The sequence below is a fragment of the Adiantum capillus-veneris genome, chromosome 21 (assembly GCF_014529385.1).
Source record: "Adiantum capillus-veneris isolate H3 chromosome 21, ASM1452938v2, whole genome shotgun sequence".
In the NCBI taxonomy this organism is placed as follows: domain Eukaryota; kingdom Viridiplantae; phylum Streptophyta; class Polypodiopsida; order Polypodiales; family Pteridaceae; genus Adiantum; species Adiantum capillus-veneris.
Window position 1 is genome coordinate 69689944 of NC_140951.1, and position 23327 is coordinate 69713270.

General features: G+C 45.1%; 1 protein-coding gene across 1 annotated transcript in view; it reads left to right on the plus strand.

The window, feature by feature from the left end:
* The first annotated feature begins 1273 nt into the window (after positions 1–1273).
* LOC147431121 (maltase-glucoamylase, intestinal protein) overlaps positions 1274–23327 on the plus strand; it is a 31775-nt gene continuing 9721 nt past the window's right edge. The window contains exons 1-2 of the mRNA XM_086493775.1: positions 1274–1403; positions 1465–1687. Coding sequence (XP_086349901.1) covers positions 1395–1403; positions 1465–1687 — 232 coding nt within the window. The 5' untranslated portion in view covers positions 1274–1394. The remainder of the gene's footprint in view (positions 1404–1464; positions 1688–23327) is intronic.

Below are 23327 nucleotides of genomic sequence, written 5' to 3' on the forward strand. Positions count from 1 at the left end.
GTGTCCATTGATGAAGAAAGACATACTACGCTTGTTATCTGAAATGTTAAATATGGTCAAGGAATAAATTGGGATTTACATCCAAAGAGGGAAGTGTATTCTGCAAACTAGAAGCTCCATTGAGATATTATGGTGCTTGCTTAGGGGCAATCCTCTCTAAGAGTGGCATGCTATACTATATGTGAGCCACGCCTCACGTCTAAAGGTGCAAAGTAATATTTGTAGGTGATGACTCAAGCTCCATATATGCTCAAATATGGATACATTTTCTAGCCTATGTGTTAAACAACCCGTCAAAGAGAAAAGGTACACATGCATTCCATGCTCCTCTTTATGTGAAGCATGGAGAAATTCAAGCTACTACAAGTGCAATGTGAATGATTCCTGATGAAGAAAGACATACTACCCCCAAAGATCGAGAAAAGCAAAAGTCTATCCTAAGCAAGCAGTCTATTTCACCCATTGCCAAAACTAGAAGCTCCATTGAGATTTTGTGGTGCTTGCTTAGGGACAATGGTTTTGTAGGAGGGGCAGGCTATAGTATATGAGAGCCACTAGTTACATCTATAGGACAATAATCTAAGCATTTACAAGAAGGAGCTACTTAGTTTGCACACTCTAGATTCTTGGAAGGACTACTTGGTAGGTACTTAATTCATCATACAAATGGAAATTAGAGCACCATATATGTCATGGCTAATATTATTTGGGAAACAAATGATGTGGATAGATTTCTTATCAAGATTTTTAAATCATATTACTCACATTCTAAGCCAAAAAGATCGAGTAACAACTTATCTCTCTAGACAATCAAGTGCATTCAGATAGATGTCTCAATGCTCTTGTTTAGGAGGGTAGACACGATGCTAATGATCCACAATTTGTAGATGTAGATCATTTAAGGCTCACGTGTACTAAATTTAACATGGGTATCATTTCTAGGCAATGTGTGTTAACAACCTTGCAAAGAGAAAAGTGCAAACCAATGAAGGACCCTCCCACCAAGCAATCAGTGCTTCACCGGCATTGACCGTTAGAACCAGGGGTAGTCCGTCCCGATGACGACGATCAGCTGCCGGTGGATCTGCGATTCTAGTGGACAGGTGCGTGCACTATTGGCAGTGGGCCAAGCATGATTTTCGCCCTTTTTTGACGCCGCGGCAGTGCATGTGCGCACCCTAAGAGACGCACACACACAATCTATGCCAACTTTATGCGAGGCATGAAGAATTTCAAGCTACCACAAATGCATACTTTGACTTGCCACCCATGGCCAAAAACGAGAAGCTCCAATGAAGCCGAAGTGTATCTCAATGCTGACTTGCAGGCATGTTTATAAAAGGTGACGACTAAAAAAAGAGAATCTTGAGAATTGGAATCTGCCGACTCTTCGAATGATGCAAGTAAGCTTTGTCTGTGCGAGCGTTGCTGATTGGGAAGTCTCTAATTCGTGGATGCACACAGGTGGTGGAGGTGCAAGGGCCGGATGGAAAGGCTTATCGATTTGCAGCAGGTACAACTGCAGGATTTGCTGTTGATCGCATCAATGCAAGGCTCCACAACCCATCAGCACAAGTGCTCTTCTTAGAGGCCACACACCCTGGTGGGGAACCTGTGGAGTTCGGCCCTAATGCAGAACTCACCATCCTTGAGGATGGCTGGACTCTTCGTGGAGTATCACACCAAAGTATTCTTTCTCAAAGAGAGAGAGAGAGAGAGAGAGAGAGAGAGAGAGAGAGAGAGAGAGAGAGAGAGAGAGGGGGGGGGGGGGGGGGGGGGGGGGGGGGGGGGGGGTGTGTGTGGAACCCATCAGCACAAGTGCTCTTCTTAGAGGCTACACACCCTGGTGGGGAACCTGTGGAGTTCGGCCCTAATGCAGAACTCACCATCCTTTAGGATGGCTGGACTCTTCGTGGAGTATCACACCAAAGTATTCTTTCTCAGAGAGAGAGAGAGAGAGAGAGAGAGAGAGAGAGAGAGAGAGAGAGAGAGAGAGAGAGAGGGGGGGGGGGCTTAATGATAGTCTTTGTTTCACTGTTTGCATGCTACGTTCCAAGACATAGATGTCATTGGTCAGCATTTTGGTATGAAGAGAGAGATTTCTGCATGCACCCGATGACATCCACACCGTCTACACCCTCGATAACTTTAGTAGAGATGAGATTCCTCCTATCGTGTTGATGATACCATGTGAGGAGAATTTTTGCCTCTTGTATCTGATCAGGCTGAAAAACAAGAATTATCTTGTTGTCAGTTGGATGTCTGGTTTACCCCTCTGATGTAGTTTCATTTTGTAAGCTTTTTCTTGGGGGATATATGGATTTTATCTTTAGTTTGCCAAATATTAGGCGTGGCAATGATGCCATTTGGGTCGTGACTCATGCTTGACAGACTCACGAAAATGAAAAGTCTATATGAACCAAATGGACACTGAGACTGAGAAGCCTATGGGTTGGCAATTTTAGTTGTTGATCAACTTAGTAAGCTTTATGGATTGTCAGAGGGTATTGTATGTGATTGAGACATTGAGTTCATTGGATGATTTTGGTGAGCTCTATTTTCTCACTTTTGGACATCCTTTGATCACCTTGAGTTTGACAGACAAACGGAACGGATGAATCAGGTAGTAGAGGATATGCTGAGAGCATATGTCTCCCATCGACAACCTAATTGGAAAGGTTCCTTCCACAATAAGAGTTGCCTATAATCGCGATTTCTTGTACGCCATGCAAGAAATTCTTGAATTGGCCAAAGATAGTGTAAGGACAACTCTTGTTCGGGTTATCACTTATGCTAATCAAAAGAGGTCCCCATGGACTCTTGAAGCTGGACAAGGGCTTAAAAAGAAACGATATCCAACTATGTGAATAGGAGCATTATAAGCTTAAGTTCTTAACAAGATTTTGCCCCTTGCTTAATCACATAAAGAATAGGTTCAATTACCTTCAAGTTAGCTCTTCTCTCAGATGTCAGTCAACATCCAGTGTTTCACATCAATCGCCTCAAAGAAAAACTAGGTGAAGCTGATACTGTATTGATTATCGAACAATTTTTTTTTGGGAAGGTGTTCAGTTGAGCATGTTCCTTGAGTGTAAATAAAGCAATTTCAGATCAATGTACCCATCATGCGTTGTTGGAGACGGGAGTACCCAAGAGCAGATTGGAGCTGAAGCCTGAAACTGTTGCAAATAATCAAGATCTTGGTAAGCACTCGAGCGAGATAGAATTCAGATTGTGAATTGAAATCTTTATGAACCTCAGGTCAGGTAGAGTGCTAGGAAATCTAGGATCAGTGAGAGGTTCTGAGAGCCAAGCTTCTATGGAAGAGAGTGTCAATCATGGGGAAAACTTTTTAATATCTTTGAGGAGGTAGCAAACACCTACTGTGACACCATATTCAGATGTCACGCCATCTATAGCATTAGGACCATGAACCATGTATGGCATGCACGGAGAGGTGCATAGAGCACACTGTGTATGCAAAGCTCGAGGACGGAGTCCGCATGGGATTTAAGGAGTCCTAGATGGCCAGAGAGGTGTGTAACCCAACACATTGTAGGCTTGAGGGAGGCAATGTCATGTCATCTATAGCATCGGGACCATGGAGCACGTATGGCATGCACGGATAGGTGTGTAGAGCGTGCTATGTATGCAGAGCTCGGGTGTGGAGTTGTAAGGTGCAGCAGAATGAATGTTTGAACTTTGCTCAAGATGAGTGCTCCGAACTGTGCTCAAGGTTTCTTTTATTCTTATGGAAGGGAGAGCCTTCCGTTCTTAATGAGAGAGTGCAATGGACACAAACAAAGTGAATGGACACTGTGAATGGAAGTGCATGAGACTGAGAGATAGAGAAGAGAATACGACACCAGAGACGTTGTAAAACCCTCCTCCGAAGGCCCCCCTCTCTACGGCGAGAGCGGTCTACTTATGATTGCACAAATCTCTACAATGCTTGGACTTGCCGACGATGTCGACGACGATGAGGACGACGACGAGACGGGCTGAAATCTGGAAACTCTAAGGGGCTGAAATTTGCAAATCTTCTATCTGCTGAATTCTGACTCTATGTCGGTGATGATATCGATGACGATGGTACGATGACGACGCGCTGAAAACGCAGATGCTGAAATCTGCGTTTTCCGGGCTGAAACTGTAAACCTTGTGGGATCTGACCGTGCGGCGAGGATCTGTTGCGGGACGGTGAGATCTGCGAGGTTCGGGACTTGATCTGCGGTGTCTAAAGGCTGAAAATTGAAAACGCTGGTCCTATGGCTGATTCTGTCGCGATTATCTGCAAAAACGTTGAGGTTGTGCTGCAAACCAAAAACGCTAGGGCTGATCTTGGTCCTGCTGTCGTCGGTGGTTCTGCAAATGCAAAACGCTAGGCTGATCTGCTGTGTCGTGATGATGCCAGGGCTGATCTGCTGAGCACAAAACGCGAGCGCTGATTTGATGCAAAAACGCTAGGTCCTCAGATGGCTGAAAACGCTAGGGCTACTGCGGGTGTTGGTCTTGCTGAGAAGTTACCTGTTGAGCAAGGTACTCCTGCTGCCTCTTCTGCCAGAAAGTGCTAGCGCTAGGTTTTTATCTATACAAACTTAGCAAAATTGCCCTACCTACTTTCCAACAAAAGTCACTTAAAAATAATAAGTGAAAAATGTCAAAAATAGGGAAAATAGGTCAATGCACTGTAAAAATGCTACTGATGGGATTTGACTGGAATCTGATGGTAATGCTTATGATCATGCTGTGTGCAACTAGAGGATATGCATCTATACTAAGTGCCTGGGCATGCACGGTCTGCGAACAGACTCACAAAAGTGCTAGAACACTTCTAAATCTAGACCGACTTCTAAATCTAGACTGACTGGACTGACTGAACCCTTGTCGTGCTGTAGCTTGTCCACGGACACATAGGGTTGGATGTGTCACGTGACATCCCCTCCTTTTCAAAGTGAGGTAGTGGTACCGAGCTGTATGGCGTCGAGGGAGATCGCCAAAAACATCCGGAATCTTGGAAAGGACTCTTCGTTGGTCCACTCTGATGTGTGGGTTGTGCAGTACTTGAACTTCATAAAGGTCTGCAACGCTTGCTTCTTTGGGCCGCGCCGAAAACGACAGTCTTCTGTGGCTCCTTCAATGCTTCAACTTCGTCGAGAGTCATGCTTCTTTCTTCTTCAAGAATCTCCATGGCTGAAAATTCCTGAAACCATTTCCAACACAAAACCATGAACAAACCTATTCCATGTAAAGTGAGTGGAAAAAATCTTATCTTCCTAAAAGACTGTGCATGCAATGTAGATGAACAAAGAGACGAAGTGCCAAACCGTTCACCACACACACACAAACAATGAGATCGAATCTTTCTCTTCTGATCTAAAGTAATCAATTGTGGCAATTCAAAGCGGAAATGCCCATGCTTGGTGCTCATACTTTCATGTGCTCTTTCTACAACTGTGTCGTGCCAAGGAAGAGACATGGAATGTGACTTCCGTACATACATACTTTTCAGCTTTTCATGGACAATCCGCATACATTCGTGCTCATTCATGAGCAAAACGTGCTCAATGTACAATATGTCATGCCTAGGAAAAGGGATCACATAAAGACGCTGACGAAAATACAGGAAACGATCACAAATGAAACACTCGTACAATGCGGCGTACTAATCATGCGAACACATAATACTTCCTGTGAGGGTTCTTTGGACCTAGGCCCGAGAGCCAAGATCGGTTCTTCCTGAAGGTGTTCTTTGTTCCTAGGCTCGAGAGCCAAGATCGGTTCTTCTTGAGGGGGTTCTTTGGTCCTAAGCTCGAGAGCCAAGATCGGTTCTTCGTGATTGATCGAATCTGCAATGAGGTTAGCTTCACTAGAGAAAGTATCAACTAACACATCATCTTTGTAAACAATCACGTCATCTTCATGCAACTCATCATGCTTGTGAGAAATCACATCTTGATCATGCAAATCATCATGCTTGTGAGAAATCACATCTTGATCATGCAAATCATCATGCTCATCATTATCATCCAAATCATCATGCTTATCATCATGCAAATCCTGTGTATCATGCTTTGGAGAAGACGAGACCGAGAGAGTCTCCTTCTCCTGATTCTGTTCAAACTGCGCCGGCACAATTGAAAAGAGTCGCAAGAACTCTCTCATGTGTTGGTTGCTCTTCTCTTTTCTTGCTTTGTTCTCGCGATCAAATTCAGCTTGTCTTTCTTTGGCTTCCAATCGTGCTTCACGCCTTATGGCTACCATTCCTTCTTCGTATTCACGATCTATGGCTGCCCTTCGTTCTTCGTAGGCCTTTCTTTCTGCTTTTCTTTCTTAGTGTTCTAACTTCCTTGCTTCGCGTTCTAACTTGCTGTCCATAAACATCTTCTCCAACTCCTCCATAGGAGTTAGTGCATGTCATGTGACACATCCAACCCTATGTGTCCGTGGACAAGCTATACCATAACAGGGTTTCTGTCAGTCCAGTCAGTCTAGATTAGAAGTGATCTGGCACTTTTTGTGAGTCTATTCGTAGACCGTGCATGCCCAGTCACTTGGTATAGATGCATATCCTCTGGTTGCACATAGCATGATCATAAGCATTCCCATGAGAATCCATCGGAATCAGTCAGGGGAATTTTTCAGTGATTTTAGCCTATTTTCCCTATTTTTGACATTTTTCACTTATTAATTTAAGTGACTTCCCAACAAAAGTAGGTAGGGCAATTTGGGTAAGAAAATATATAAGCAAACCAAAGTTAGCACTAAATGGCAGAAGAGGTAGCAGGAGCTCCACGCTCAACAGGAACCTTCTCAGCAAGAACCATCAAGAACACCCTAGCCTTGGCGAATTTCCCTCTCACAGCCATTGGCGTTTTTCCATCCATCAGCCCTTGGCGTTTTATTGCAGTATCGCTAGCATTGCATTGGCGTTTTCAGCCGGTTCTGGACCGCCACATTCCCTTTGCATCTAGCGTTTCCTATTGCCAGCAGAACCATTAGATACACAACGTTTTCAGCATCAGATACACAGCGTTTTCAGTCCATACGCAGCAGACCAATCAGTGTTTTTCAGCCCCCAAAAACAGCAGCAAATCTGCGTTTTTTCAGCAGACCAAAACAGCCCCAGATTTTCAGCAGATAGCGTTTTTGGACAGCAGACAGAAGCTTGCAGATTTCAGCCATTAGGTCGACTTCGTCATTCCCGTCACCACCGTCGACATAGCCTAGAGTTGCATCAGTCCATGCATCATCATTATACCCATTTGTGCAATCATAAGTAGACCACTCTCGTCGGCGAGAGTGGGGCCTTCGGAGGAGGGTTTTACAACGTCTCTGGTGTCGTATCTCTCTTCTCTCTCTCTTTATCTCTCAGTCTCATACACTTGCACGCACAGTGTCCATTCACTTTGTTTGTGATCATACCATTCTCTCATTAAGAGCGGAAGGCTCTACCTTCCATAAGAACAAAAGGAACCTTGAGCACAGTTCGGAGCACTCATCTTGAGCAAAGCGCAAACATTCATTCCGCTGCACCTAACATTGGTATCGGAGCTTTGGAAGTGTTCTGTATCACTCAAGGAAAGAACCACAAGAATCACAAGATTTTTTTTTATTTTTATTTTTTGCTTGTTTCGGTCGCACGGACCCAAGTTCGCTTGGGCATGTCGATTCCTAATCGTGTTTTTGAAGAGTGACAAGAATCCCAGGAAAGAAGGGCTTGTCCAGCCTCCCCTTGTGTCTCTTTTCACTCATTGAGAGCGGACCGTGCACTTAGCGGCCGGCCAATCGACGTGAGGTGGGAAAAAGCAACCTTGGTGTGAGCGCAAGGCCGCCAAGGGGTGCGCCCGCGGAAAGAAGTAGAACTCGAGTAGAACACAGTTTGCAAGCGAAAGAAAACCTCAAGAACCTCAAGAGCCCCAAAAGCCTCAAGACCCTCAAGAACCCAAGTTCCTCGTGGACTTAAGAACCAAAGATCATAGTGCATGGTCGTCACCCGAAGCGGAATGGATACTTCGCATACAGGTGATGAGCATGAGAGAGGCGACGAAGAATTTTTGCCACTAGGAGATTTTTTCGACCCTCCCCCTTCGCCATCTACGCCACCAAGTGTACCATACCCTATGGAGGCAATGGTCAAGCAGATGATGGACATGATGGCCAAACAAGAAGAGACTCGCATGAACATGATGGCCCAACAACAAGAAGCTAATCGAAATGCGTTGGCACAACAAGAAGCAAATCGCCTTGCTTTAGAACGCGAGCACGACGAACGAAAAGAAAGAAAAGAACAAAGAAAGGAGGAAGCGGAAGCACGAAGCGCGGCCTTGGAGGTCGAGCGTGCAGCTCAAAGAGTTGCCTTGGAGGCCGAGCGTGAAGCTCAAAGAGTGGCCTTGGAGATCGAGCGTGAGGCTCAATGAGAACTACGCACTCAAGAATTGATTCGACAAGTACTTGCCTCGAAGTCCGAACCAGACAAAGATCCTGGGAGTTTATCCAGTGCGCAAGCCATGATGCGGATTCCAACAACCCAGTCACAGAGAAGTTTACTTTGATGGTAAGATGGATGCTACGGTTATTCATTCTTGGTTGCATCAATTTAATGCTTATTTTGCGACAACTAAGAAGACATGAAATAGCAAGGTTTTGACGGCAGCTATGCACCTTGCCGGTGATGCCATCAATTGGTATCACGTATGGCAAGAGGCATAGCTAGCCGCGCACCTAGATGAAGCCGACGAACTCATGCCCCTTTCCTTCAATTGGGCTGATTTTCTCGACAAGCTCAAGGCGCGGTTTATGCCACCTCAGTACCTCGCACGATTGAAGGACGATTGACGCGCTCTCAAGCAAAATGGTATGCTGGTTATGTCCTTTTCTAATTGTGTTTTGCAACTAGGTACCCAATTACGCAAGTTGGATGATGAACGCAAAGAGGCATTTCTTTACGGATTGGACGAGTATATCATGTATGATGTCGAGGTACTTGATCCAATCGATCTCAACAAGGCGGTAGCGATTGCTCTCGCACACGAGATGAAGCACAACAAGGGAAAGCCCAAGGAAAACAAGACTTCTCAAGGAATCTCGCAGACTTCTCAGAACCCTTTGAATGGTAAGAACGGTAAGAATGGTAACTCTTCTAACCAATCTTCCAACAGTCTCTCAGAAAAGAATTCTTTCAATGAATCTAAGGGTAAGTTTAACACAATTGCTAAACCTAAGCTTGCTCCGTATGAAGAGATAGCACAAGGAATAGTAGGAGGATACATCACGTCGGAAGAGCAAAGCACTTATCCTAAGGAAGGTCGTTGTTTTCATTGTCACATTAAGGGTCACATAAAAAGAACATGTCCTAAGCTTGAATCGAATGAATCTAAAGAATCCACATAACCCACTTCCTCTGTCCATGCAATTAATGATAACACGAGTGTGCCCCAAGTTTCTCATGACCCTCCCATTGATGATTCTCTCATTAAATGTTATGGTGATATGACGGGGCAGCGTTTTGTCATATTGTTTGACCCAGGTAGTATGCATGATGTGATCAGTCCCTCTCTTGTTGAGAGAACCCGCCTAGAAGTTAGTCAGAGAACTCCTATCGAGGTCTTTGGCTTTGTTCCCGGTATGGACGCTCTCATCACGGAGGAGTGCCTTGATGTGTTGTTTGCAATTCAAAAAGGTGCCTTCACTAGAAGATTTGTTGTCTCTCCTCTCTCAGGATGTGATATGATTTTGGGCATTCGATGGTTTCGTGATGGTAAACCCTCTCATTGATTGGAAGGCTAACACTTTCACTCTCAATGCCAAAAGTGATTCTCCCATTGTCATTCATGGAGAGGACATTGTTCATTCTCCATCTCTTATTGCTAATATGCAGGACAAGATTGAACGGATTCATGAGAAGGAGACTCTCTCAGTCTCTTTTTCTCCAAAGCATGACACACAGGATTTGCATGATTGTGAGCAGCATGATGATTTGATTGACAATGATCAGCATGATGATTTGGATGATAAAGACAAGCATGATGATTTGCATGATCAAGATGTGATTTCTCACAAGCATGATGAGTTGCATGAAGAAGATGTGATTGTTCACAAGGATGATGTGTTAGTTGATGCTTTTTCTAGCGAAGCTAACCTTGTTGGAGATTCGATCAATCACGAAGGATTGATCTTGACTCTCGAGCCTAGGTCCAAAGAACGCTCACAGGAAGTATTATGTGTTCGCATGATTAGTACGTACGCATTGTTCGAGTGTTTTATTCGTGATCGTTTCCTGTATTTTAGTCAGCATCTTTATGTGATCCCTTTTCCTAGGCATGACATTGTATGTTGAGCACGTTTTTCTCATGGATGAGCACGAATGTATGCGGATTTCTCATGAAAAACTGAAAAGTATGCATGTAAGGAAGTCACATTCCATGTCTCTTCCTTAGCATGATACATTCGTAGAACGAGCACATGAAAGTATGAGCACCCCAAGCATGGGCATTTCCGTTGTGAATTGCCAAAGTTGATTGCTCTAGATCAAAAGAGAAAGATTCGATCTCATTGTTTGCGTGTATGTGGTGAACGGTTTGGCATTCCGTCTATTGGTTCATTTACATTTGCATGCACAGTCTTTAACAAAGACAAGATTTTTTCCACTCACTTTACATGGAATGGGTATGTTCATGGTTTTGTGTTGGAAATGGTTTCAGGAATTTTCAGCCATGTAGATTCTTGAAGAAAAGCAAGAAGCAGGACTCTAGACGAAGTTGAAGCATCGAAGGAGCCACAGAAGACTTTGTGTCGCTTTCGGCGCGGCTCAAAGAAGCAAGTGTTGCAGATCTTTATGAAGTTCAAGTACCACACGACCCACACATCAAAGTGGGCCGGCGAAGAGTCCCTTCCAGGATTCCGGATGCTATTGGCGATCTCCCTCGACGCCATACAGTTCGGTACCAGTACCTCACTTTGAAAAGGAGGGGATGTCACGTGACACATCCAACCCTATGTGTCCATGGACAAGCTATACCATAACAGGGTTTCTGTCAGTTTAGTCAGTCTAGATTAGAAGTGATCTGACACTTTTTGTGAGTCTATTCGTAGACCGTGCATGCCTAGTCACTTGGTATAGATGCATATCCTCTGGTTGCACACAACATGATCATAAGCATTCCCATTAGAATCCATCGGAATCAGTCAGGGAAATTTTCGAGTGATTTTAGCATATTTTTCCTATTTTTGACATTTTTCACTTATTAATTTAAGTGACCTTCCAACAAAAGTAGGTAGGGCAATTTGGATAAGAAAATATATAAGCAAACCAAAGTTAGCACTAAATGGTAGAAGAGGCGGCAGGAGCTCCACGCTCAACAGGCACCTTCTCAGCAAGAACCATTAAGAACACCCTAGCCTTGGCGAATTTCCCTCTCACAGCCATTGGCGTTTTTCCATCCATCAGCCCCTGGCGTTTTGTTGCAGTATCGCCAGCATTGCATTGGCGTTTTCAGCCGGTTCTGGACCGCCACATTCCCTTTGCATCTAGCGTTTCCTATCGCCAGAAGAACCATCAGACACAAAGCGTTTTCAGCATCAGATACACAACGTTTTCAGCCCATACGCAGCAGACCAATCAGCGTTTTTCAGCCCCCAAAAACAGCAGCCAAATCTGCGTTTTTTCAGCAGACCAAAACAGCCCCAGATTTTCAGCAGATAGCGTTTTTGGACAGCAGACATAAGCTTGCAGATTTCAGCCATTAGGTCGACTTCGTCATTCCCGTCACCACCGTCGACATAGCCAAGAGTTGCATCAGTCCATGCATCATCATTGTACCCATTTGTGCAATCATAAGTAGACCACTCTCACCAACGAGAGTGGGGCCTTCCGAGGAGGGTTTTACAACATCTCTGGTGTCGTATCTCTCTTCTTTCTCTCTATCTCTCAGTCTCATACACTTGCACGCACAGTGTCCATTCACTTTGTTTGTGATCATACCATTCTCTCATTAAGAACGGAAGGCTCTACCTTCCATAAGAACAAAAGGAACCTTGAGCACAGTTCAGAGCACTCATCTTGAGCAAAGCGCAAACATTCATTCCGCTGTACCTAACAGTGCAATCCTTGGCTTAGATGGGGAAGATGGATGGTCGAAAAAACCTTTTGGTGGGGAAAATTCTTCTTCGCCTCTCTCATGCTCATCACCTCCATGCGAAGTATCCATTCCGCTTCGGGTGATGACCATCCACTGAAGTCTTGGGTTCTTAAGTTCACGAGGAACTTGGGTTCTTGTGGGTCTTGTGTTCTTGGGTTCTTGAGGGTCTTGAGGTTCTTCTTTCGCTTGCAATTTGTGTTAGAGAAGGATCTTCTCTTCACATGAGTTCTGCTCTTTTCCACGGGCGCACCCCTTGGCGGCCTTGCGCTCACACCAAGGTTACTTTTTCCCACCTCACGTCGATTGCCCGGCCGCTAAGTGCACGGTCCGCTCTCAATGAGTGAAAAGAAGCACAAGGGGAGGCCGGACAAGCCCTTCTTTCTTGGGTTTCCTGTCACTCTTCAAAAACACGAATAGGAATCGACACGCCCAAGAGGACTTGGGTTACGTGTGACCGCAACAAGCAAAAAAAAGTATGTGGTTCTTGTGATTCTTTCCTTGAGTGATACAGAACACTGCCAAAGCTCTGATATCAATGTAAGGTGCAGCGGAATGAATGTTTGAACTTTGCTCGAGATGAGTGCTCCGAACTGTTCTCAAGGTTCCTTTTATTCTTATGGAAGGGAGAGACTTCCGTTCTTAATGAGAGAGTGCAATGGACACAAACAAAGTGAATGGACACTGTGAATGGAAGTGCATGAGACTGAGAGATAGAGAAGAGAATACGACACCAGAGACGTTGTAAAACCCTCCTCCAAAGGCCCCACTCTCTATGGCAAGAGCGGTCTACTTATGATTGCACAAATCTCTTCAATGCTTGGACTTGTCGACGACAATGAGGACGATGACGAGACGGGCTGAAATCTGGAAACTGTAAGGGGCTGAAATCTGCAAATCTTCTATCTGCTGAATTTTGACTCTATGTCGGTGACGATGTCGATGACGACAGTACGACGACGACGCGCTGAAAACGCGGATGCTGAAATCTGCGTTTTCCGGGCTGAACTGTAAACCTTGCGGGATCTGACCGTGCGGCGAGGATCTGCTGCGGAAAGGTGAGATCTGCGAGGTTCAGGACTTGATCTGCGATGTCTAAAGGCTGAAAACTGAAAACGCTGGTCCTATGGCTGATTCTGTCGCGATAATCTGCAAAACGCTGAGGTTGTGCTGCAAACCAAAAATGCTAGGGTTGATCTTGGTCCTGCTGTCGCCGGTGGTTCTGCAAATGCAAAACGCTAGGCTGATTTGCTGTGTCGTGATGACGCCAGGGCTGATCTGCTGTGCACAAAACGCCAGGGCTGATCTGATGCAAAAACGCTAGTCCTCAGATGGCTGAAAACGTTAGGGCACTGCGGGTGTTGGTCTTGCTGAGAAGTTGCCTGTTGAGCAAGGTGCTCCTGCTGCCTCTTCTGCCAGAAAGTGCTAGTGCTAGGTTTTTATTTATACAAACTTATCAAAATTGCTCTACTTACTTTCCAACAAAAGTCACTTGAAAAAATAATAAGTGAAAAATGTCAAAAATAGGGAAAATAGGTCAATGCACTGTAAAAATGCTACTGATGGGATTTGATCGGAATCTGATGGTAATGCTTATGATCATGTTGTGTGCAACCAGAGGATATGCATCTATACTAAATGCCTGGGCATGCACGGTCTGCGAACAGACTCACAAAAGTGCTAGAACACTTCTAAATCTAGACTGACTGGACTGACTGAACCCTTGTCGTGTTGTAGCTTGTCCACGGACACATAGGGTTGGATGTGTCACGTGACAGGAGTCCACATGGAATTTGAGGAGGCCTAGACGGCCACAGAGGTTTGTAGCTAAACACAATGTAGGATTGGGTCATGTCTGTCCATGTGTGAATGGCTAGGTCGGGATTGTTTAAGCAAGGACTCCTATTGGATGGATAATTCTAGGTAGTGCTCCTATGCTAGAGAGCTCTTAGAGGGAGAGTCCTTCTTGGAGGTTTTTATGAGAGGCGTACAACGCCTATATAACATCTGGCATGGCTTCTCACTCTACTAATTGAGGAGCAAGCTCTCGCTTGATGCCATGGTGAGCACAAAATTGTACAAAAGCATTGGAGGTAAACTCTCCACCATTGTCCGCACGAATAATCTCTAACTCCTCGCTGGACTCCTCACAAGTCTACGCCAATTCTTGCAGATCTCAAAAGGGTCATCCTTGTGAGGAAGTATACCTAAGTAAAGCAGCGGAAATTATTCATCAGAAACATGAAGTATAGAGCTTGTAGCAATGATGCTCCACTGTGCTATCTAAACCTGTCAAGGGCTGGAATTGCAGGTTTTCGACCCAATTGCGGCAACATAACAGCGCCAAAACCTCAATAGGTCAAGAATACAAGTCTAGGATGGATGCCCTTGCATTTTAGAAGCTTTTCTGTGAGCTGTAAGTAAATTTCAGCGTGCTGTAATTTCCTGTTTTGGTCACTTGCAGGTGCCCAAATTTCTGTGTAACCACCCCAAGGCTTCCCTGCAGCTTCCTTAGTGTTATCTTCTTGTAGTTCAGGTGCAAAATCCTAAACCTACAAATAAATGCACCAAGCTGAAATTCCCTATTTTGGATTGTTTTGAGAGGAGCAATCACATCTATGAGTGCCTTAGGAGCACCCTCCATGCAATGGGACATTTGTTGCAAAATTGACTATTTTCTTATTTTTTGAGTAATTTCTATTGAATAAAATTAGGATATTTAAATATGTGTACTTGAACTGTTAAGTTAGGATCTATAGATCTACAAGAATTGATAAAAGGCATCGGGAACAAACATCTCTGATGTGTCATATGATGGGTGACATCAAGTATTTGAGGAAATCCGAACCGGTAAGAATTACACGTAAAGATGTAAGCATATGAATAAAGATGAGTTCTGAGAAGCTTTGACTAAACGCATGATGTTTTTTGCATGCATGAGGTTTCATCCTGGGATGTCTGGGAGTGTTGTGTAAGCATTAGTTTTTACTGCGTTTTTTAGTGTTGTGTAAGCATTAGTTTTCATCCTGGGATGCCTGGGAGTGTTGTGTAAGCATTAGTTTTTACTGCGTTTTTTAGCAGGTTACACTTATTTTGAGAAGTGACCGGCTGCCCACTTATAAAAAAACCAACTTAAAACATGGCGCCCCCAACCTGGCTAAATTTAGCAGAAGAGGCAACGATCTCTCTCTCTCTCTCTCTCTGTCTCTCTCAATCAGAATAAGAGCAAAGAAGAAAAGCACGCGCCTTGCATGTACGAGTTTTTAAGGACACCAACAATGACTGCCCGTCATTTTGTAAACGAAATGAGGATGAAAACTTGAGCGTAGTGCCCATGTTTTCAAACAAGCCTCTCCTAAACAAGCCCATCGTGCGAGGATCACGATCTGTAAGGTGGAGCGGAATGAATGTTGTACTTTCTCAAGATGAGTGTTCCATAATTTGCTCAAGGTTCCTTTTAGTTCTTATGGAAGGGAGAGCCTTCCGTTCTTAATGGAGAGTGCTATGATCACGAACAAAGTGAGTGGACACTGTGCATGCAAGTGTATGAAACTCAGAGATAGAGAGAAGAGAGATACGACACCAGAGATGTTGTAAAACCCTCTTCCGAAGGCCCCACTCTCGTTGGCGAGAGTGGTCTACGATTGATTGCACAAATGGGTACAATGATGATGCATAAAACTGATGCAGATCTAGGCTATGTCGACGACGACAACCGGGATGGCGATGACGACAATAGGGCTGAAAATGGCATGATTCTAACTGCTGTCCAAAAACGATAACTGCTGATTTCTGTTGTGAGTGAAATGCTGATTTTCGGGCTGTTTTGGGGCTGCTGAAAAACGCTGAAAATACCCTGATGAAAATGCTGATTTGCTGCTGTGTTTAGGGCTGAAAACGCTGCCTGACCTGATGTGACTCAAGGCTGAAAACGCAGCCTGATCTGATGCTGAAAACGCTGGATTCTGCAGCTTGATAGCGATGATGAAAACGCTGGATGCAAGGGGGGAGAACTGTGTGGTAAATGCTGAAAACGCCAAGGGCTGGCGATGATGCAACAAAAACGCTAAGGCTGAGGGATGGGAAAAACGCCAAGGCAAGGGGTTGCTTGGTGGTTCTTGCTGAGAAAGGGGAGGACCTGTCGCCAATGGCCTGCCGTTCTCCTGGCTCATCTGCCATTTAGTGCTAACTTTGGTTTGCTTATATATTTTCTTACCCAAATTGCCCTAACTACTTTTGTTGGAAAGTCACTTAAATTAATAAGTGAGAAATGTCAAAAATAGGTAAAATAGGCTAAATGCACTGGAAAAATCCTCTAACTGATTCTAATGGATTGTACCTTTCGACATCTCTTTTATGTTGTTCCCACGATGCAGGAAAATTGAGAATATCATCTAAAAAGATGAACACACATACACCGACCATATCGTCGAAACGACCTACCATGAGATGATTGAATGTACCCACGACACCTGTCAATCCAAAAGGCATAACAATATACTCCCATTGCCCTCGCTCGGTGCGAAAAGTGGTCTTGAAAATGTCGCCTTTGAATACCCGTACCTGATGGTATCCACTTTTGAGATCTACCTTGCTGAAAACCTTTGCCCCATTGAGCCTATCGAGGATATACTCAATGCGAGGCATTGGAAACTTGTTCTTGACGGTTTTGTTTAATGCCCTATAATCAACACACAAACGAGACGAACCATCCTTCTTGCGAACAAACAAAATAGAAGCAACAAAAGGACTTACACTAGGGCGTATGAATCCTCTAGCCACCAACTCCGTGAGTTGTCGCTCTAACTCTTCCTCTTGTGTCTTGTTCAATCGATAGGGAGCCTTACTGACAGGCTGTACCCCCTCCATAAGCTCGATGCGATGGTCCTCCAGTCGCTCGTATGGGAGACCAGGTGGAGGATCATCCTCCAAAAAGAGATGTTTAAACTTTGTAAACAACTCTGAATACTTAGCTGGAGCCTGAATGCTCTGGGAAACTGGGGCAGCATAGATGAATGCCGCTTGTGCTCCTCGTCGTAATTCACGCTTTACCTGCACATGAGAGATGATAGGCAAAGAATGCAAGCCCTCCTCAGCACGAATGATGAGGGGGGAATCAGTTTTGGCATGTTACGTGAGAGTGTTAGCCTCCCAATCAATGAGAGGGTCGAGTTCACGAAACCATCTTATGCCCTAAATTATATCACATCCTGAGAGAGGAGACACAAGAAATGTCCTACTGAAAGAAGCTTGTTGAGCGGAAAACATCACATCAAGGCACTCCTTCGTGATGAGAGAGTCCATACCAGGAGCGAAGCCAGAAACCTCGAGAGGAGATTCTTGACTAACCTCTAGGCGGGTTCTCTTAACAAGAGAGGGACTAATCACATCATGCATACTGTCTGGATCAAACAATACGATGAAACGCTGACCCTTTACATGACCATAACACTTCATGAGGGACTCATCAATGTGTGTGTCAGAGTCATGAGAAGATGCAGGTTGGTGTGTGATAGTGCTTGTGGTTGCTGTGGGTGCCTTTTGTTCTTTAGGTGGGACTGTCTTAGGACAAGCCTTCTTAATGTGATTCTTGACGTGACATTGAAACATCGACCTTCTTTAGCATAAATCACTTGTTCTTCAGCCATGCTGTATCCTCCTACAATTCCTTGTGCAACTTTTTCATCTGGGGTTAGCTTAGGTTTTGTAGGTGCTTTAGCTTTACCCTTAGATTCATTGTTAGAGTTCTTTTGCGAGGAATTAGAGGAAGAAGGACTAGAAGAATTACCATTCTTACCATTCTTACCGTTCTTACCATTCTGTGTGTTCTGAGAATTCTGAGGGGTTCCTTGAGAAGTCTTGTTGTGCTTCATCTCGTGTGCGAGAGCAATCGCTACCGCCTTGATGAGATCGATTGAATCAAGTACCTCGACATCATACTTGATATACTCGTCCAATCTGTAAAGAAAAGCCTCCTTGCGCTCCGAATCCGATTTGTGTAATTGAGTGCCGAGCTGCAAAACCTGATTAGAGAAAGACATAACCGGCATACCATTTTGCCTGAGAGAGCACCAATCGTCCTTCAATCGTGCGAGGTACTGAGGTGACATAAACCGCGCCTTGAGCTTGTCTTGGAAATCAGCCAAACTGAAGGACAGGGGCGTGAGTTCGTCGGCTTCCTCTAGGTGCGCGGCTAGCTGTGCCTCTTGCCATGCGTGGTACCAATTGATGGCATCACCGGCAAGGTATATAGCTGCCGTCAATACCTTGCTATTCCCTGTCTTCTTAGTTGTCGCAAAATAAGCATTAAATTGATGTAACCAAAAATGAATAACGGTAGCATCCATCTTACCATCATACTTACTGAAAGTCAACTTCTCTATGACTGGGTTGTTGGAATCCGCATCGTGATTTGCGCCACTTGAGGAACTCCCACGATCTTTGACTGGTTCGGACTTTGAGGCAAGTACTTGTCGAACCAACTCTTGAGTGCGTAGTTCTCTTTGAGCCTCACACTCGGCCTCCCAGACCGCGTGTCTTGCTGCCGCTTCTTCTTTCCTTAGGTCTTTTCTTTCTCTTCGTTCGTCGCGTTTGCGTTCCAAGGCAATGCGAGTCTCTTCTTGTTTGGCCATCATGTCTATTATCTGCTTGACCATTGCCTCCATAGGTTTGGTACACTTTGTGGCGTAGATGGCGGAGGGGGAGGGTCGGAAAAATCTCTTGGCGGGGAAAATTCTTCGACGCCTCTCTCATGCTCATCACCTGTATGCGAAGTATCCATTCCGCTTCGGGTGACGACCATGCACTATGATCTTTGGTTCCAAGTCCACGAGGAACTTGGGTTCTTGAGGGTCTTGAGGGTCTTGAGGTTTTCTTTCGCTTGCAAACCGTGTTTGAGAAGGATCTTCTCTTCACACGAGTTCTACTCCTTTCCGCGGGCGCACTCCTTGGCGGCCTTGCGCTCACACCAAGGTTGCTTTTTCCCACCTCACGTCGATTGGCCGGCCGATCAGTGCACGCTCCGCTCTCAATGAGTGAAAAGAGACACAAGGGGAGGCTTGTGGTTCTTTCCTTGAGTGATACAGAACACTGCCAAAGCTCTGATACCAATGTAAGGTGCAGCGGAATGAATGTTGTACTTTCTCAAGATGAGTGTTCCATAATTTGCTCAAGGTTCCTTTGAGTTCTTATGGAAGGGAGAGCCTTCTGTTCTTAATGGAGAGTGCTATGATCACGAACAAAGTGAGTGGACACTGCGTGCAAGTGTATGAGACTGAGAGATAGAGAGAAGAGAGATACGACACCAGAGACGTTGTAAAACCCTCTTCCGAAGGCCCCTCTCTCGTTGGCAAGAGTGGTCTACGATTGATTGCACAAACGGGTACAATGATGATGCATAAAACTGATGCAGATCTAAGCTATGTCGACGATGATAACTGGGATGGCGATGACGACAATAGGGCTGAAAATGGAATGATTCTAACTGCTGTCCAAAAACGTTAACTGCTGATTTCTGCTGCGAGTGAAATGCTGATTTTCGGGCTGCTGAAAAACGCTGAAAATACCCTGATGAAAACGCTGATTTGCGGCTGTGTTTAGGGCTGAAAACGCTGCTTGACCTGATGCGACTCAAGGCTGGACTCAAGGCTGAAAACGCAGCCTGATCTGATGCTGAAAACGCTGGATTCTGCAGCTTGATAGCGATGATGAAAACGCTGGATGCAAGGGGGAAGAACTGTGCGGTAAATGCTGAAAACGCCAAGGGTAAGGGCTGGCGATAATGCAACAAAAATGCTAGGGCTGAGGGATGGGAAAAACGCCAAGGCAAGGGGTTGCTTGGTGGTTCTTGCTGAGAGAGGGAAGGACCTGTCGCCAATGGCATGCTGTTCTGTTGGCTCATCTGCCAGTTAGTGCTAACTTTGGTTTGCTTATATATTTTCTTACCCAAATTGCCCTACCTACTTTTGTTGGAAAGTCACTTAAATTAATAAGTGCAAAATGTCAAAAATAGGTAAAATAGGTTAAATGCAATGGAAAAATCCCCTAACTGATTCTAATGGATTCTGATGAGAATGCTTATGATCATGCTGTGTGCAACCAGAGGATATGTATCTATACTAAGTGACAGGGCATGCACGGTCTTCGAATAGACTCACAAAAAGTGCCATATCACTTCTAATCTAGACTGATTGGACTGACGGAAACCTTGTTATGGTGTAGCTTGTCCACGGACACATAGGGTTGGATGTGTCACGTGACACGATCACTAACAATAGACTGTGGCATACCATGGTACTTAAACACATTGCAAATGAACAATCGTGCCATCTGATCAAATTTTATCTTCTTCCTGGCAAGAATAAAATGGGTCTGTTTGCTGAACTGCAAATAATGGTCTATATACCATCTCTCCTTGTCGGCGTTCTTGGAAGATCAAAGATAAAGTTCATAGCAATACTTTCCGATGGTTTATTTGGAATAGGCAATGGTTGCAATGACCCTGGTGCCTTTTGCCTGTCAAACTTATCACGATCACTAATAGATTGTGGGACACCATGGTACTTTAACACATTGTATATGAACAATCGTGCCAGCTGATGAGATTTTATCTTCTCCCTGACAGGAATAAAATGGGTCTATGTGCTGAATTGCAAATAATGGTCCATATACCATCATTCCCTGTCGGCATTCTCGGAAGATCAAAGATAAATCCATAGCAGTACTCTCCCATGGTTTATTTGGAATAGGCAATGGTTGCAATAACCCTGGTGCCTTTTGCTTGTCAAACTTGACCTTTTGGCAAATCACGCATGCTTGCACAAAGGCATCCAAATCTCTCCTCAAAGTGGGCCAATAAGAGAATGTCTCGACCGCTGTCGTTGTCGCATCTATACCATGATGCCTGCATACGGTGGGACATGACTTTCTACTATAACCTTATGTTGCAATGGCCTAGTGACACATTGTTTGCCATGCATCATCATAAAACCATCCTTGAGGAGATAGTGCTCATGCCTTTATCTTGCAACTGCTCAAAGATCCTTGCGAAATCTTCATTAGTAGCATATTATTCCTTCAAGTCATCAAGTTCATGATGATAAGGAATTGATAGAGCTAAAATTTGTGGCTTTCTTGACAACGCATCAGCCACAACATTCTTCTTGCCTTCCACATGTACAATCTGAAAGTGAAATATTGAGAGAATGTTTGCCCATCGCATACGCTTTTCAAATAACTTTGATTGTGTCAAGAAGTATCGCAAAGTCTAATGATCTTTTTGGACAACAAAATCAGTACCTAGCAAGTAGTGTTTCCAACTTCAAAGCGCATGAATCGCAGCCAGTAGCTCTTTCTCATAGATTTGCATAGTCTTTTCTAGGCCTTGCAAGATCCTGCATTCATAGGCTACTACTTGACCATCTTGCATTAATAAGGGATCTCCGGATTGGAACAAACAGCCTACAAGAGCAAAGTCTAGGAAAAAGAATTGTCTCTGTTGAATGAAAGTAAAGATGTTTCTATCTCTTCCCCGTCATACTCTCTTGACTGTAGTAACTCTGCTTCTCATACAATATCTAAACCCTTTTCTAAGGGGAGAACTCTCTCTCTCTCTCTCTCTCTCTCTCTCTCTCTCTCTCTCTCTCTCTCTCTCTCTCTCTCTCTCCCCCCCAATGCCTGCCTGCCACCGTGCTCGCCAGCCTCGCCGCCACCGTCCTCGCCAGCCCTGCCCCCCGCGTAGCCACTGCACCCCTTGTAGCTACCCACGCGCCACCCCTGTGGAGGCTTGCGCATTGCTGCTGCTCCCACCCGTTGTTGCTGTTTCTCCCCCTGCCCGCGCCACTGCTACTACTGCTATTGTAGCACCGGCTGTGGCTGACCTGCTGCGATTGCACATTGCCAAGGCTGTAGCACCTGCCGCTGCCTCACGTTGCAGCATTGCCAACTGCACCAGGCCCGCTGCCCCCAACCACACACACACACCTCATCCCCCCTCTCCACACACACACACACACACACACACACACACACACACATTCAGCCACATACATATCCACACAATCACAGCCACAATTATTCTCATTCTCAACAACGACGAAGGGAGTGAGCAAGGAAGAAATGGGGAAGGAGATGAGCAAACTCGACGACAAGATCAAGGAATACAAGAAATCATCGGATACCACTCTAAACACCATTGTCAACCAGATCTCCAAACTAGAGAAGGGGAAACTTATATCAAAGAGAGGGAAGCATGGAAGAAAGAGAAGGAGAGATGGCAGACGGAGGAGCAAGAGAAGGAAGAATGGCGGAAGAAACAAGAGGAATGGGCCAAAGAAAGAGAAGACATGAGGGAGAAAATCGAGCTCCTCAAAGCCTCGATTGCATCCCTCACCCCCGAAGAAGGTGAGATGCACACAGACACGAAGGAAGCCCTCAAAGAAGAACTCACCAAAGCTTTGACCGCTAGCATCGAGGACAAATTGGAAGCTACTAAAAATGGGTGGGTCGAAGTAGTCAAGAAGAACATCAAGAAGGAGGCAAGAGAGGAGGAAGTCCTCATTGTGCACACTACCCTTAAGGAAGAGAAGATGAGACAAGCCCGACGCCTCAACATTCCCGTCACGGGCATTTTAGAGAAAGAAGGCCTCACTGCCGAGCTTGATGGAAAGGCTTTATGCAAGAAACTTGGATACAAGGAAGAGGAATCACCCCCTTTCCTCAAAGCTTGGAGAGCGGGTAAAGATCTCACAAGGAAGAGGGCCCTCATCCTACACTTCTCCGTAGAAGCACGGTCTACTTTCCTTCGCAAGAGGGTGATCTTTAGAGGACTTGATGGACCACCTATCTACCTAGACGACGATCTCACACCAATGCAAGTGACACACCAACGTGCATGCATGCCTAGAGTACACCAAGCTCGCAAGGAGGGGAAGAGGGCTCCATACAGAGATGGCCGAGTCATCATTCATGGCAAGGCGATAGCATAGGGACTCGCGGCCTATGGGACACTCTACGAGGAGATACATACGGCAGTTTGGAACTGCAACGGCTCTCTATGGACACACCCAGGGAGACTGGAAGAGGTGATGCATGGTAGAGACATCATTCTACTCACAGAGACACGAGAGCTCAGAGAGAGGTCTACCTTGAGTACAGGACTATCAATGGGAGTCTACACACAGAAAGTGTGCA